General features: G+C 36.9%; 3 protein-coding genes and 1 long non-coding RNA gene across 9 annotated transcripts; 1 reads left to right on the top strand and 3 right to left on the bottom strand.

Moving 5' to 3' along the window:
* Positions 1-4,677: 4,677 nt before the first annotated feature.
* On the top strand, positions 4,678-7,041 carry LOC104770395 (heme-binding-like protein At3g10130, chloroplastic). Of its 2 annotated transcripts, none has more exons than XM_010494817.3 (8): positions 4,678-5,365; positions 5,446-5,583; positions 5,672-5,740; positions 5,835-5,906; positions 5,999-6,081; positions 6,170-6,304; positions 6,392-6,605; positions 6,774-7,041. In XM_010494817.3, the coding sequence occupies exons 1-8, from the start codon at positions 4,985-4,987 to the stop codon at positions 6,816-6,818; spliced, it is 1,137 nt and encodes a 378-aa protein (XP_010493119.1). In that variant the 5' UTR covers positions 4,678-4,984; the 3' UTR covers positions 6,819-7,041. The 2 variants fall into 2 exon arrangements, with proteins under 2 accessions (XP_010493119.1, XP_087360981.1); XM_087504855.1 differs by having other exon boundaries at positions 4,716-5,365; positions 5,450-5,583.
* LOC104770396 (uncharacterized) lies at positions 6,963-8,768 on the bottom strand. Of its 4 annotated transcripts, none has more exons than XM_087504858.1 (4): positions 8,443-8,696; positions 8,289-8,334; positions 7,496-7,714; positions 6,963-7,381 (listed from the first exon to the last, which is right to left on the bottom strand). In XM_087504858.1, exons 2-4 carry the CDS (start codon positions 8,301-8,303, stop codon positions 7,166-7,168), a joined length of 450 nt encoding a protein of 149 aa, XP_087360984.1. In that variant the 5' UTR covers positions 8,304-8,334; positions 8,443-8,696; the 3' UTR covers positions 6,963-7,165. The 4 variants fall into 4 exon arrangements, with proteins under 4 accessions (XP_087360984.1, XP_087360985.1, XP_087360983.1 ...); XM_087504859.1 differs by having other exon boundaries at positions 8,047-8,334; positions 8,443-8,690; XM_087504857.1 differs by having other exon boundaries at positions 8,262-8,334; positions 8,443-8,670.
* A 188-nt stretch (positions 8,769-8,956) lies between these two features.
* Positions 8,957-11,017, bottom strand: LOC104770394 (uncharacterized). 2 transcript variants are annotated; one of them, XM_010494815.3, is made up of 5 exons: positions 10,801-11,017; positions 10,177-10,629; positions 9,517-9,681; positions 9,381-9,432; positions 8,957-9,296 (listed from the first exon to the last, which is right to left on the bottom strand). In XM_010494815.3, the coding sequence occupies exons 2-5, from the start codon at positions 10,434-10,436 to the stop codon at positions 9,207-9,209; spliced, it is 567 nt and encodes a 188-aa protein (XP_010493117.1). In that variant the 5' UTR covers positions 10,437-10,629; positions 10,801-11,017; the 3' UTR covers positions 8,957-9,206. The 2 variants fall into 2 exon arrangements, with proteins under 2 accessions (XP_010493117.1, XP_010493118.1); XM_010494816.3 differs by having other exon boundaries at positions 10,177-10,626.
* Positions 11,018-13,383: 2,366 nt separating this feature from the next.
* Positions 13,384-14,333, bottom strand: LOC147918669 (uncharacterized). Its single transcript, XR_015592621.1, has 4 exons — positions 14,088-14,333; positions 13,876-13,947; positions 13,649-13,713; positions 13,384-13,560 (listed from the first exon to the last, which is right to left on the bottom strand). It is a non-coding gene; the product is annotated as an uncharacterized LOC147918669 (long non-coding RNA).
* Between the last annotated feature and the right edge of the window lie 1,685 nt (positions 14,334-16,018).

Here is a 16,018-nt window from a genome sequence, read left to right as displayed (position 1 = left end):
GTTCGGTTAAATTGAAACAAAAATGAATAATATATCTTACTCGAAGTTTTGCCTCACTATACACAAACGGATAAGAGATACTAACCATGTCATTTTCAATGTTCACAGGTTGTGGTGTCTCATTGTTAGTACATCCATCCTCTTTAGCTTTGTTCTACAATAAACATCCTTAAAATTATTAACATTAAGCTTCTAAAAAAACAACTTTTAATCACGAAATATAATCATTCTGATAATGGTTTTACCTCATCTTCACCCGCGATGTCTTTCATCTCTGTATCGTAGATAGGCTTCAAATCAGCTAAATAGGAGACTCCATCAGAGTCCTGCGACATTTTCTATATTTAGTACCACGTTTTTTAAGTCTCAAAAGTTTGAATCTATTGGTTTCAATGCTTACAGTGAGAATAGGTTTGCTTTCAGTGTCATATATTGGTACGTCAACAGAACACGACATCTCCAGACAACTGGACTCAAACTGTATGTACAAATTTCAACAAGATAGATGAATATACATACAGTGAAATTTTAATTAAGTTTGTAAATTACAAAAACAACTTACCCTCCCTGGCGAAGGAGTCCTTAAAACATCCATCATATCAACAGGAACATTGTCTCCCTGTTCAGTATATAAGACTCAATGGGTAATTAAACCAATCTAAAAATGCATCCAAGTGACAAAAACAGATTTCTCACCTGCAACTCTTCTTTCGTCTCATCCACCTTTGATGACGAACATTTATGCAAATGAGTTCCCGTCTGCTTTACCACTACATTCTGTAAGTGACGGTTCAACTAAAACAATGTGATGAAAATATGGGCTAACTACTCGCAAACCTCATTAACCTTTACGGTAAGTACAAGACCAACTTCTCCGGCCAAGTTTTCATCACAGTCATTCTAACACAATGATATGAACAAGAAATTCGTTAATGAGTATATCAAGATAGATAATACATAGTATGGGAAATTGATACTAACCACAGTCGAAAAATCAGCAACATATTGACGCCAATTATGACCACCGTCAAGAATATCCTGTAACATCCGCGAACCAGAATTTGGGATTTTGGAAGGAGTGTCGATCGACACCCTAGTGGCATCGATCGACACCACTAATTTCTGGGTTCGACCGGTTTGATTTAATTGCCGAATTGGTTCGGTTTGGTTCAATTAAAATCCCTAAGTCGAGTTATAAGTGTCTTAGGACGAATTTTAGGGTTTCAGAGTCTCTTTTTGTCGCCGTTGAGTGAAAAGAAAGAGAGAAAAGAGAGAAAAACGTTTTCTGAGATTGCTGGGCTGGTTCTTGGTGATTTTGGAGAGATCTGAGGCTGTAGGAGGGTTAGCTGTTGCTGGAATCGAAGGGGAAGCTTCTGGAGGTGTTGTTTTCCACGTTTCTCAATCCAAACTTCTTGTTCTTGAGGTGAGTGCTTGACCATGGTTGATCTAAGCATGAGATCTCTCTTGTTTGTGTGTTTTCTTTGTGGTTTGTGTTGTTTTGTTGCTTGGGTTCGTTGTTTGTGTGATTTCTAGTGAATTCCGAGATGGTTAGACTTGATTGGAGTCGATTTTGGGTTGATTGGAGTCGGAGTTCGTCGCTGGGTTTCGCGCAGATCGTGTCTGCAGAGGAGGCATCGATCGACACTCAGGAGCATCGGTCGACACCAATTTGATGGGCATCGGTCGACACTGTTTGGCATCGGTCGACACCTTGTTGTAGCATCGATCGACACCGTTTGGCATCGGTTGACACTAGTCTTATCCGAGACTTGTTTTTCTGGTTTGATGTATTGTTGTGTGTTGTTTGTTTTGCTTGAACTTGAGGGTCTCATCTGCTTGTGTGTATAACCCAGTAGATGGGAGGATGGCCTCACTAAGTATTTATGATAATACTTACGCATCTCAATTGTTGTTTGTGGTGTGCAGGTAAAGGAAAAGTGTGATCGTGGAATCAAGGGCTATGAGGAGGAGGATGTTCTAGAGACTTGATTGATTGTGGTCTAGCTGTTGTTAGGTTGCTAGATTAAGTCAAAGGAACATTGTAGGATGTTAGTTGTTGGTTACCTCTTTATTTGAGTGATGTTATTGGTTATTGGATTTGAATGTTGGAATTCTTTTGGTTTAATGGAATTTGTTTTATTTGATTATCCGTGGTTATTGATTGATGTTAGGATGTTAGTGGGTATGGGACCACTAGTAAATTAAGGTATTAAAAAAAAAAAAACGGGAAGGGTTGTTTCATATCCTCCCCACTTGGGTCGACCTCAGATGTCATTACATTCTCGGGCCCATCTTTGGATTTCCTAGTTGAATCCGACACATTATCAACACTAACACCATCCACAGCGTCACCCTTCCATGAGATATCCTCGCTAGCACCATCAACTGCGTTACTCTGTTTGGGACTGGCCAGACGGTCACTTTTCCTATTCTTACGGGAAACTTGTATAAATTTCCTTCTCAACAATCTACTCTTCCTAAACGCTTTAAACCTCCCTTCCATTTTCTTGTACTTGCCCTCAATCTTCTTGAACTTCAATTCATCTTCACCCCTAAGCTCAACTAACTGGTTCTTGAACCAACCCTTGAGTTCAGACAACTCATTACCTTCAATGTCGGCCGCCAAATTACGACATTTCTTCTTTTTAAAAGTCCCTCCTCTAACGGCAAGTCTTTGCGTCCTACCTCCATCGCGGCAGACAACGTTCTTCCTGTGTACAATCTTCTTCTTATTGTCTCTCACGGTAATTAAAGGCAACGACATATCCCCACCTGGCCACTCCTTTTTCGAGAATACGTGTCCTCTTCCGATCTGCGCCTCCATATACATTATCTTTTTGTCTTTAACTTCATCATCCCACTCTCCCCATCCCTCTTCGGGTGGATCAACAACACGATAAGGATTAACAACAAGCTGTGGATAACGGAAACTTAGTCAGAATACTATCCACGTGGTCACCATCTAAATCTAAACAAGAATACTATCCACGTGGATACTATAGTTGATGACTATGTGGATAATCACCAACTATAGTATCCACGTGGTCACTAAGTTAAACTTAACGGTACCAAAAAAAATACTTACCGTGTCACCGCTTTCAGTCACCAGAATGTCTCTCAAATTAAGGTTGTTCTTGGCAAAAACAAGAGAATCCCATTCCAATATGGTCCTCCTGTCATTAGCCCCTGGGATCTTCTCCACCAGACCAGATATGTTGCTATACGCAAGTAACTGTAGTGACAAGGGAAAACCGGCCTAACGTATTGTCTTCTGCTGCAATTTATCTGTGAATGTTGCAATCTCGTCCTTGGTTTTATCCTGAACTCTCAATTTCTTGTTAACATGAGTAATTGGCAACCTACTCTCTGGCCTCATCGAAGCTATTGTCTTCAAGAAAGATTCTCGCCCCCAAGGAAAAGCGAGAAACGCATCTACGTCTTCAAGCATCTCCACATACTTGAAAGTCGGACGATGAGTTTGAGTTTTGGCTATTAGGACACCATCAACAATAATAAGCAGTGCTAGCCGAAGTTTCTTGTTACCATCTTTGACTAATGGGTCTTCGAAGACTTTAATAGCATCCGCCAATGTCGTCTTCCTATCTTCCCCAATCAACTCATCCCAGAAACTTTTCTCCTCAGGTTCAGGAACATGGTCGTACTATGGGTCTTACTCTTCAGGGAACTCACGGCAATCCAAACCAGTAACAGCACCAAACTCAACCAAAGAAAACCTAAGTGGCTGTCCACCGAACACTGTCCACAATTCATACCTCTGTTTGGACAGTACCTGTCTGCATAGTAGAGCGTGAAGTAACTTGCAAGATATTGGACACTCGGCAACCCGCAAACTAAACAATGATCCCAACGGTGAATCCAAAATCCGCTCCATTTCAGGTGTCCCTTTAAGCACATCGCGGATTACATTGAGAATCTCGGGCTTCGAGTAGATGTTAAGCCTCGCATCTGGGTACCGGTCGGTGGCAAATAAACGTTGTGGAAGCCGAATATCCCACTCCGAATTACTCGTCTCCGCTGTTTCTACAATATTTCCTGTTGGTGAAGTAGAATTCTCAATTGAAGGGCGTCTGAAAAAACTAGATATACGGCGATTACCTGTCATCGAAATAGATTCTCATCCAACGAAGGAAAAGGTGCACAGGAACAAGAAAAGATTTACACAGAGCGGCGGCGAACAAAAGGATTTCCAAAGGAATCGACGGCCGCAACACTGGGTTACTTCGTGGTCGACGGTTCAAACAGAGAACGACGGCGGCGGATCTAGGTTACCAAAGTGACGATTGAAGATAAATCTCTTTTTACTTCGTGGTCAAAATAAAAAATCGAACCCAATAATTCAGTCAAAAAAATAAAAAATCCTTTAACCCAAAACGATGTCGTAATATAACTGATTACGAAACCAGATTCTAGTTACAGGGTATGACAGTAATCTCACAAACTTAAAGTGCCCTCTGGACAAGAAGTATGCCATTTGCACAACTTTCTTACAAAAGTGTGCCACAGTGCCAATCACCCTAGTATGTATCTGGTAAATCCAAGCACGGCAACAATGTATACTTGCTGTTGGAGTTAAGTTCCCTCCTCCATTAGCCCAAATCAAATGGGCCTATAGTGAAAAGCTTAATAAAGTGAAGCCCACAAGTGAAAAGAAAATTTGTACAATTAAAGAATTCATCTCTGTGCATTGTTGACTTGTTGTTGGTCTTCCACTTCCACATGAAGAAAAGTTATCATCCAGTAGACTTGACAAGTGTTCGGAACTACACCATCAAGCATGCTCGATTGGTTCGTTTCTAAACACGTCTGCACAATATATATAGTCCACACGCCTAAATTAGTCTCCTTATGATTATTATACAGTAAAATAACTAATTTATTTACTACACTAAATTAAAGTTTGATAGTAACAATTATAAAAGTCATTAATAAAAAGGGAACCACCAAAACTTTTTATCAACGTTCTATGGCTACCAGTGTTCACCTCAACCGGCCAATTCTCACCGCCGTCGGAATTGATTCCCGGCGTCATGTTCCCACCCGTTTCCTCTCTCTTCCGAGCCGCAACTTAACACCCCGGCTGCGGCCAATACTGAGTCTTGAAGTGGGCAAGGAAGTGGCATCGACATCATCGTCGAAGGTTGACATGGAAGAGCTCGTCGGGTTCTTATACAAGGATCTTCCTCACCTATTCGACGACCAAGGAATCGATCCGACGGCTTATGACGAGCATGTCAAGTTCAGAGACCCCATCACAAAGCACGACACCATCTCCGGTTACATCTTCAACATTTCTCTCCTCAAGAATCTCTTCACTCCTCTTTTTCAACTTCACTGGGCTAAACAGGTCTTGACAAAGTTTTAAGCTTTTTTCTTTTTTACCAATTAGTTTGTAAACTATGTAACTGATGCAAGCTGCTGCTATAGACAGGTCCATATGAGATTACCACAAGATGGACAATGGTTATGAAGTTCATGCTTTTACCATGGAAACCAGAGCTTGTCTTCACTGGAACATCTATCATGGAAGTTAATCCACAAACTAAGAAATTTTGCAGCCATCTGGTATATATATATATATATGGTTGAACATGTTCTTGTGTAAGCTCCTTTTTAGTGCGGTTTACTTATCAACACAACTGGATTTGTGCAGGACTTGTGGGATTCTATCAGTAACAATGATTACTTTTCTCTAGAAGGTCTTGTTGATGTGTTTAAGCAGGTGGGGTTGGTCTCTATTAGCTTTCTTTTTAAAAATGATTTGATCATCTCCTTTACAAGTGAGTTATTATAGTTTTAACTTTTCTTGTTTGCAGTTACGGATATATAAAACGCCTGACTTGGAAACTCCAAAGTATCAAATACTGAAAAGAAGAGCAAACTATGAGGTTACATATCTTCCTGTGTTTGGCTTACTGCACCATATATTCAAATTGTTCCTGTCATGATCTTCTTTAAACTCGATTTAATGGTTTTGCAGGTCAGAAAGTATGAACCTTTCATTGTGGTGGAGACAAACGGTGACAAGCTTTCTGGCTCTTCAGGTTTCAACAATGTCGCTGGGTGAGGGTTGTCTAAGTTTCTGTGTGTGTATCCATTAATTCTCCTAGCATTTTTGGGCTAAATCTAACTCATGTTGTTACCTATGAAGCTACATTTTCGGAAAAAACTCAACGACAGAGAAAATATCAATGACAACACCAGTGTTCACCCAAACAACAGATGCTCAACTCTTTGCTGATGTGTCAGTACAAATTGTCATTCCATCAGGAAAAGATCTCAGCAGGTAAACCTTATCTTGGATAGTTTAAGTCACCATTATGACCTACGAATATGGTTTATGAGACTGACCGGGTAAACTTTGTTCCTCTAGCTTACCGGCGCCTAATGAAGAAAATATCAAGTTGAAGCAGATGGAAGGCGGTTTTGCTGCAGCAATTAAATTCAGTGGGAAACCGACAGAGGATGTTGTCCGCGCAAAAGAGATTGAGCTGAGGAACAGTCTGAGTAAAGATGGTCTTAGAGCTAAGAAGGGTTGTATGCTTGCTCGTTACAATGATCCAGGACGAACATGGAACTTCATAATGGTATGATTCCGAGCTCTACCAATGTTTGATTTCTATAAGTTAGGAATTAAGCAGTTACTGTTATCTTATCTTTGTCATTATTATCATCATAACACACCAAATGATGGTTACTGCATTTCCTTCTGATTAGTGTGCTCATCTGTGCTTTGTAATTGCTTTGCATTGCAGAGGAACGAAGTTATCATATGGCTTGAAGATTTTAGTCTGGATTAGCTCTCTGCTTGGCCAAAAAAACATTACCATAAGACAGTGTGTAGAGGTTTCATCTTCTTATTAGTTGTAAGATTACCCCATTCGGACGACAGAAAAGTTGTATAGACAAAAACCGACAGGCTACAACGATAAACTTGCTCATTATTTGTGGAAAAGCATTTAGCTGTGAGACACATTTATCTCATCTTGATGTTAAAAGGAAAGGATGATGAAGTTACAAACAGAGTCACTCTTTCTCGTTCACAGAAGAATACCTAAATTTAAAATTTCATTACAAAACTGAAATGGTCGATTGCATTTGATCTCATTTTCAATTTACAAAAGGCACTCAAGTCATTCTTCTTGTTTCAGTCACTTCCCCATTTCCGAACAACGCTCTCTTTAGCAGTGAAACCTTCCTTCTTCCACATTTCCTCTGATCTATCACTGTTCACTTTCGAAGCATCTCTTCCCATGAGTTTGGAGCTAAGGGAAGTCAAACCTTCTCGTGTTCCTCGCAACGCATACAACAACGGGTTTAACACAAATGCAGCCATTACTCCACCTTTCGCAACCAACATATACTGCAACCAGTAAACACACCTCAAAACCAACAACAACAACAACAACAAAAAAGTCTTTCTCTTTATGATTCTCCAATTAACAAGAATGGTTTAAATTTTTAAGAAAATTCATACCACGACAAGTATGGCTAAGAGGGTAATGGCAATCTGCTGTGCTTCACTCCAGAAATGATCTCCACCGAACCAACCACCACCTCCAAACCACCCTCCTCCTCCTCCACTACCACCATTTCCGCCGCCAGATTCTTCTCTTTTCTTGATCTCTTTGTCCCACATCTCAAACTCATTTTTCTTCCCACCAAGAGCGCTTTCCAATGCTTTACGAGCTTGGTCCTGCACAATCAAGGAAATTGAACTGCACAGTATTAGCCCCTAAATCACGATGCTACAGTTCTCCGTCTCTGAAGCATATCAATTCTCTTAAATTTGTTTTCCTTGATGTGTCATACAACTTTCGTTCACAGAGATAGAAACTGTTAATTGTGGAGTTCCTAAATAAAGTTGTTGTTAAACAAACTACTTCCTATGTATATATATATATATATATACAGAGAAGCTGCAGAAATGAAGGAGGCATAATATATGTGATAAGAAACAAAGCTATGAATTGCTATTCTCATTCATACCAATTCACCAAACCAGAGAGAGAGACTCTAAACTCTTACCCAAATGGGCAACCAACAGCTAGAAACAATCTACCGAGACATTTGTATAATTCAAGCCCTTACACCACTCTTTCAACCAACGCAGAACAACTCAAAATCTGCAACATTCAATTCAAGTCTAGATACAGTAGCTAAGAACTGTGCCGCTAAACTTGTTCCAAAAAAACTGATCAGTATGCTTCGTAATTCAAGTTGGAAAATGAACCCAAACTAACTCCTTTCAAAAAAGTCGTGAGCTTTACTTCAATCGGCTCCATAAACAACAATTTTCAGGAGAACCCACTAATCCTGAAGAAATTGAAATTCTAACGTCATCGATTAAGAAGAGCGAGTTGTTCAAACAAAATTGTACTTTGAACAAGTAAAGGGAAGTAAAAGGGTAAAGTTGTCACAAACCTCTCTCTGGCTGCCGCCGGAGAAAAGACAGGAGAATCGTCCCTTGCTGCTTTTCGTAATCGAGGTTCGCAGTGAGAAGACGGAGTTCGGGTCAAGAGTCCGGTGGTATCGGAGTTGGAGAAGAGGCGTAGAAGGAGAGTTTATCAGCAGCCTCATTACGTATCCCATCTTTCCCCCTCTTATCCCACCAGCAGCACCCAAACACACTTTGCTTTTTCAACCTTCACCAATTTGTAGTTTTGTCTTGCGAAGATATTAATTTGCTTCCTTCCTTTGTTTTTTACTTTTTTTTTTTTTCTTTGGGTCAGTATATCAATTTTTGGAGTAACTAATTTCAATGAAGGCAAGCATGATTAATTTGGTTATTTGCGGGTTAGGATTCAATAATGTTTACTCTTACTTACCCAATTGTGGGGGCTTGTTTTGTAGCTTATGAGTTATAAGCCTTCTCTACTACTAATGATTTTATTCCACTATTCATCACAAACTTGTAAATTAATTTTGAAGGGAGACGAAAGAGAACATTTTTCACTTCACTAAACTCAGAAATGAAACAAGCAAGACATGAACTAATCTCAATGACCAAAACAATAAAGGAAAAACAAAAAAGATCCCTCTAGATCATCAATGAGTAGTTCACCTATCTCTATCTATATACACCACAAAACAAACGCATGCCCTTCAGTTTTCAGATTTATTCACTTCTGAAGAAAAATAAGGGCGTCACTTTGCCAGTTACACCTATCTCCATCCTCTTCTACATATCAATCTATCCGAAGTTCCTCGTATTGAGGCCTGAATTTTATGATCATGAGGTGTGGGAACACAACTAGGCAAGCCATGAACAATGTGAACTGCAAAATCATCAAAAAAAAACAAAACCATATAAGATTTGTCTACAAGGAATGATTTTGTTGTATAGTGGACTGAGATCGTACCAGAAGAGGAAGAGTCAAGAAGCTCCATATAGGCCACAGAGCAAAGGAGAGCCTGCATTTTTGCAAATTTGTCACACACAACACATAATGATAACCCCGGTGGTTCCTGATTGACTAAAACATGTGATTTACTTACAGGCCAAATGAAATGAGGCCGAGTAGGGTGATGAAAGGCAGAGCAGATATACTCCAGAGTTCCCATTTCTCATCAAACCTTCTCATGCTCCACGATAGCATGCTTTCGTAGATTATGATTACAATGTTCACAGCTATTCCCAACATCCCGAAATACAAAGGCATCCTGGAAATAATTGCACTATGTTTAGATAGTTTTTCACAGTAAGACCCATCACCCAAAACAAATCTTGAAATTTCAGAAACCTACATCAAATCGTAACAAGAGAATCTGCATTTCCTAAACCACGTTTAACGATAATGGCCTTCTAATAGTATCCACCATACCAATGCACATGTCCTTGTTAATCCGCAAGACTCATTAAGGTTTAGGGAAAGAACCATGAAGGACCTTAAAAGAACTTTTTCAACTATATCTTACGAAGACAGATTCTCCTAACACTTAATATTTGGCTAAGTTTCTTGATTCCTGCTTCCATATTAAACTTAGCTTTCTGTAAATTATTTCAAGGTTTATCCTATTTTTATTGACTACATTAAACCACTATAATCAAGAACACTGAATTCAAACCTCTAATGGCATCCTCAGGTCTTCACCCCAACATATTAACACAAGCAAAAAAGTAAAAAAAGAAAAGGCCTTGTTGAAGAACTCGGTTACCTTTTGATCCGAGCATCATGTAGGAGAATGTGTATCATATTAGAGTGCCTGTCTCCAAAATAGACAATGAAGACAGCAGAAGCAATCCAAAGCACATTCTCCAAAATCTCAACCCAAGTTTTACTTCTAGGACTCTCCAACGCAAAAGGCTGTGGCCTAGAGCAAGCATCGTCCTCAAGATCATCACCACCAGATGCATAACCTTGGCTATGTCTTTGCCTAATGTAGCCACCACCACCAACCGGAGTTCCACCAGACATGTTCCAAGAAAGCTTTAAAAGGAAACACTCTCTCTCTCTCTCTCTAGTATACAAACAGAACCCTAAAACAAACCCTAGAAACCCTAAGTCGATTCGATTCAGGAAAGTTTAAAGTACAAAACTTTAATAAATTCGTCTCATTACAAGCGATCCCACAAAGTCTATATCGATGCTTGCGCCACCAACGAGACTACTGCAACGAAAGATCCAAAAAAGGGCAAAATTGAATTCAATTGGAGATCATCGGTCGTATCAAGCGATCGGAAACAACGAGAATTCAGAAATCCTTCCGAGCTGAGGAAAGAAAACACAAAAAAAACTATAGCAGATACGGAGAATTCGAAAAGAAGAAGGAATCAATAACCTCAAAAAAATTGAGAGATCGTCGTCGAAGCGCTTGCTTGATGAAAACCCTAAGAATCGATCCCAATCCTCTCTTTTAGAAATTTCAACCAAAAAAAGAAAGAAAGCTTTTTTAGTTAAAAAGAGAGACTGAAGCGTTGAGAACAAAACAGTTTGGTAAACTGAACCGTTTTCTAAAGGTTGGGCGAACATATTTGACAAAATGACGTCGTACACCCTCTTTTTTTCCTAATCTTACTAATAATACTACACTTTAACAAAATTTAACAAAATCTTATTCTAATAACAATAAAATCTATATAATATTTTAAAATCTTTAAAATTTATATATATATATATATATATATATATATTTTTGAAGTATATTTTGTGTTCTACCCTTAAAATCATTTTTATTTGCATAGTCAATCCTTACAATTTGTGTTTTCGTTTCAAGTTAAAAGAGATAAATGTTTTAGTATTAAAATAGAAACAATAATATCGCAAAACTATATTATTCCAAGGAAATTGAGATCTTCACTTAATCGTTTGTTTGTCTTATGGCTAGGTGAATCTTTTATGATAGGATTTGTCTACTTAAGGAAAACAATAATGACAATTGAATATTAACAATAACCAATAAAAATCAAAAATAAATCTTTGTTTCCATACATTATAAATATATCAAAGCGGAAATCGAGATAATATGTAAAACGGAAACTAATTATTACACCAAAATCTTATTAATGGCATATATATTCCTTACATAAAAAAATATTCCTATACATTATTTCGTAATCAAAATACCTTTTTGAAGATTGTAGTCTTGCTTAACAAGATTTTCTCGATTCATACACATATATCCCTATCATCTTCTTAAGCCTCTATAAATATATCATTCATAACTAAAAGTATTGAATCCGAAAAAGAAACTATTGTGTAATATATATATATATATATATATATATATATATTTGTAATTTGAGAAGGTTTGATTGTGATTTTTCGTGCATAGTTATATAGTGGGATGCGTTTTATCTAAGTTCACTTCAAAAAAATATAAATATTTCTTATTGTTAACAAACAAAGCAAGATTGAAAGGCAAACAACTCATGTGATGTTCAAAAGAGGAGTTTCAGAATTTGGAGAACTAAGAAAATGATTTAGCACAGGTACGTTTACTTTAGCATTGTTACTTCTTTTTTTTTTAAATTGCTTTAGCATTGTTACTTGGCTTTTGAAATTATGTTTTTCACAAGCCTTGTATATACGTAATTAAAACATGTTTCATTTTTTCCCTGTAGGTAAGTCATTGCAAAGGCAATGTTGAGAACATAACCAATTTTGAGTTTAGTATACCTACCTAGGTATCTTCTTTATATCTATTATTATTAAGGTCTATGTTATTCTATGGCTTTCCTGATTCATTATTAAAGTTTTGATTTACAATATAGTTTCACATATCTCAATCCCATATACCAAAGTTTGTTTTTTTTTCATCAAGCAACATTCAGTAAAAATAAGTATCAAACCCTTATAGGTAAGTGATTCTATGGAATATGTAGAAGTAAGAGAATGGTTTACTATCAGCTTTTTGAAGGTAAGTTTACTTAATTTTGGTTTATTGGCCTTCGTATTGTATTTTTTCAAAAATCTCTTGGTTAATTTTACTCCTAACCAATGGTGCAGATAAAGCAAAGCAAAGATACGATATACGACAAGAGGGCTAGCTTGTGAGTTCGATATACTTATCCACGTGTATTATGGAAGTTATTCAATGTACAAAATTGTATTTACAAAGTTTCTTATATAGACTGACATTATTATTTTCAATATTTTGGTTTAAGACATGAAGTATTGATGACTATCCATTGTATCAAGGTGTATGTAACAGGATAGTAAATGTTTTATTGATCATATCACTTAGACTTATTGACCAGTCTACACTTTTTAGTATTTGTTTAACTATTAGAAAATAAATTTGTGATTTAAATAATGATATATAATACCTCTCTTGAAAACCCAAAATTGGCATTTCTAAAGCAAGTTTTTGTGTATCAAAATTAGTTTACACTAGGTTGGAACCCGCACTACGGGTTAGTTTTTGTTATATATTTCATGATTTGTTTTAAAAACAAAATTTGTATGAATGTAAAATTGTTTTCAATTAATAAACTGTTTTTACAACAAATGCAGATAGTAGAAAATTTAGTGGAGAAAACCAAAACAATTTAAAAGTTTGTGTCATTACACATAGAAAACTATTATCGCAGGCCGGCTTCAAAAGCGGCAATGCAAAACTGCAACATTGTGCTGAACCTGTTTTTCTCAAATTCATAATTTAATATGTTGTTTAGATTTTTTTTGATAATTACAATGCTAATTCTTTTTTTTGGTTATTATTATTTACATCATCATATGATACTTGAGTTTTTGATTTCATAAATTTTGGTTTTTGAATATATTTTAAATTTTATTACCTCAAAAATAAGTTTTTGTTTCTTTGAAGTTATATGGATTGATCAAGGCAAGGTGATGATTGATTTATTCTTCTTTAAAATGTTGCTTGGAAGAACTTGATCATAAGTTTGTAATTGACTGATAAGCCTCGAGGTAATATAACTTAACACTAAATAAATACCTTGAAAACTATGTTGGGATTACTAAGCTCGATATCTAAATAATCAGAACCATCCAAGTGCTTGCAGAGGACGTCGATTAGCTTCAGTCGACCTTCACATAATCTGATCTTTGACCTCACCTTGCTTTGATCGAAATGGAACTGTAGATCAAGGAGATATATCAAGCATCATACACCAAACAAATCTAAAAGAGGAACTAATTGCAAAAACAAAGACACGCAGTTATACCTCTCTTCCTCTTTATTCTCACAGTCATGGAACTCAGCTTGAGCACGTTCTCTAGCTAATAATGCCTGCGTACAATAAAACAATGTTAAGTCAGTAGATATACAGTATGAATCAAATAAGAGAGATGATAGGGTTAATATGAAATTCAGTCATATACATCTCTTTGTGCCAAACGATTTTGCGAAAAAGTCAGGGATCTGGTTATTATAACAAGAGACAGAATTTACCATTTCTTCTGCATGTCGAGCTTTCTCCACTGCTCTCTCTTCTCTCCTCCTCTTAACCTTTTATACCTATGTCTGCACATTGAACCGAAGTGCTTAAGACATAAGCCATAAAGCTCATTCCATCAGGAAAATAAAACAAACAGTGAAGGGCATCCAGAAAATAAAAAGTTCTCTAGCTTTCCTATATGATAAGTAATGCTTATTGTACATACCATTCTTTCACTGTGTCTTCTCTTTTCAGCTTTGACTGAAAATTCTTCCAGCCATACCAATACTCCGAGGTAAACATCTTTTTCAATCTTCCTCCGACACACAAATATGATATTAATAAAATTTCATGCATGAGAATACAGACTCTTATTATAGTCCATCCTCTGGTGTAATAACCTTGTTCTCTATTCAACCTCACAGGTCCCATGACATCTCTAGTCTCTCCTTCCTTTCCTATTGCCTTCTTGTCCGACACTCTTGAAATTCAGTTTCAAAGAAAAAAAAAAACAACAACCACATGATTCACTAATTCAGTAAAAGATGCAAACAAAGTGAATGATTTATATTACCTAGAGGACAAACTTATGATCAAGTTCTTGAAGCTATATATGTTAATCCAAGCATCAACTTTTTACTATTCGTTCTGCTTACACGAGAGAAGAGTTTGTTGTCATCCCGGATGGATAATAGATGGATAATAGATGTGGAATAGAGAAGAGAAGAGTTTGTTACACGACGGGCGGGTCGACCCGGATTTTGTGTGGGTTGTTTTAAGGGCTCTTGTTTTAATCTCATTGGTATATCCTACAGACGTCATGCAGTCCTTTAAAGACTTAGGCAAACAGCACGTAGTCTCTCAACTCGTGAAAAATTAGAAACTTCATATTTAGGCATGTCAATTAGGGCTAAAGCCCGCGGGCTGGCCTGGCTCGGCCCTGAAAAATAGCGGGCTCGGGCTTCAATATATATGTCCAGAAAAAATCGGGTCTTTCGGGCTCAGCCCGTTTGGGCTATAGGGTTTTTCGGGCTTAGCCCGACCGGGCTCGGACCAGCCCGAAAAGCCCTTTAAAAAAATATTTGTATTTTTTGTTAACATTTTTGTTTGATTCCAATATTTGATTAATAATTTATTGTAATTAAAGTTTTAAACTCTAATCATAGTTTTTATATTTATTTAATAACCATACTTAATACTTAAAAAAAAAATTATCTATGATATTTTATATGAATTATATATAGTTTATTTGGTTAAAGTATCGAAATTTTGTTTAGTCTTAAACTTTTTATATTAAATAAAGTTGGTTGTAATGAATATAGATGAGTTATTAAATTTCTGATTAATTTTTTTATATAGTGCACCTTGAAACACTGTTTTTTAAGACTTATAAATTTGAATTTTTGGTCGGTATGATAAGCCCGAAAAAGCCCGAAAAGCCCTGTAGCCCTGTTAGGGCCGGGCTCGGCCTTTGAAATATAGGCTCGGAAATATTTTGGGCCGGGCCGGCCGGGCTCAAATATATGCGGGCTTTACGGGTTTCGGGCCGGGCCAGCCCGATTGACACCCCTATTCATATTACCCCTCGGCCCATTTAAAGGAAAAGGATGAAAAAGAGAGAGGACCCCCACAATATGATTATCGGGTTGGGTTTTTGATTTATGAGAAGCCCAAATTATACGACAATTCGTCGCCATTTGCTTTTTCTCTCTCTTTTATTTCCCCTCTAATGCGAAATGCGCAATGATCAAACAAACAAGACCAAAAAAATAGTTCATCTCGAAGATATATCTAAATGAAAATGTATTTGTTTGGTTAACTTTCATTCTCATCTAAATAAGTTGATATAAAAATGATTAAAGATACCCATGTCTTAATATAATTATTAACTTTAATTTAAACTATTATTCTAAAAGTAATTCACAACTAAATAATTTATAATTTACTATTTTTGACATTTATAGATTTCCATTTTCATGAAATAATGACAATTCTCTGATTCTCTCTACTTTAATTTAGAAAGTGGCACTTTCTATTAAATTCCCCCTAAAACCAATCCAGTAAGAAAGCTTTTTGTGACAAATGAGGTGCCCCGAAAAGTTGACAAATTAACTTCAGAGTGTTTCCGAGAATAATAACAGAGGAGATGGAGCAGAG

Source organism: Camelina sativa, chromosome 20 (genome assembly GCF_030686135.1).
Source record: "Camelina sativa cultivar CO46 ecotype springtype chromosome 20, ASM3068613v1".
NCBI lineage: Eukaryota > Viridiplantae > Streptophyta > Magnoliopsida > Brassicales > Brassicaceae > Camelina > Camelina sativa.
This window is presented reverse-complemented; position numbering and strand designations above follow the sequence as displayed.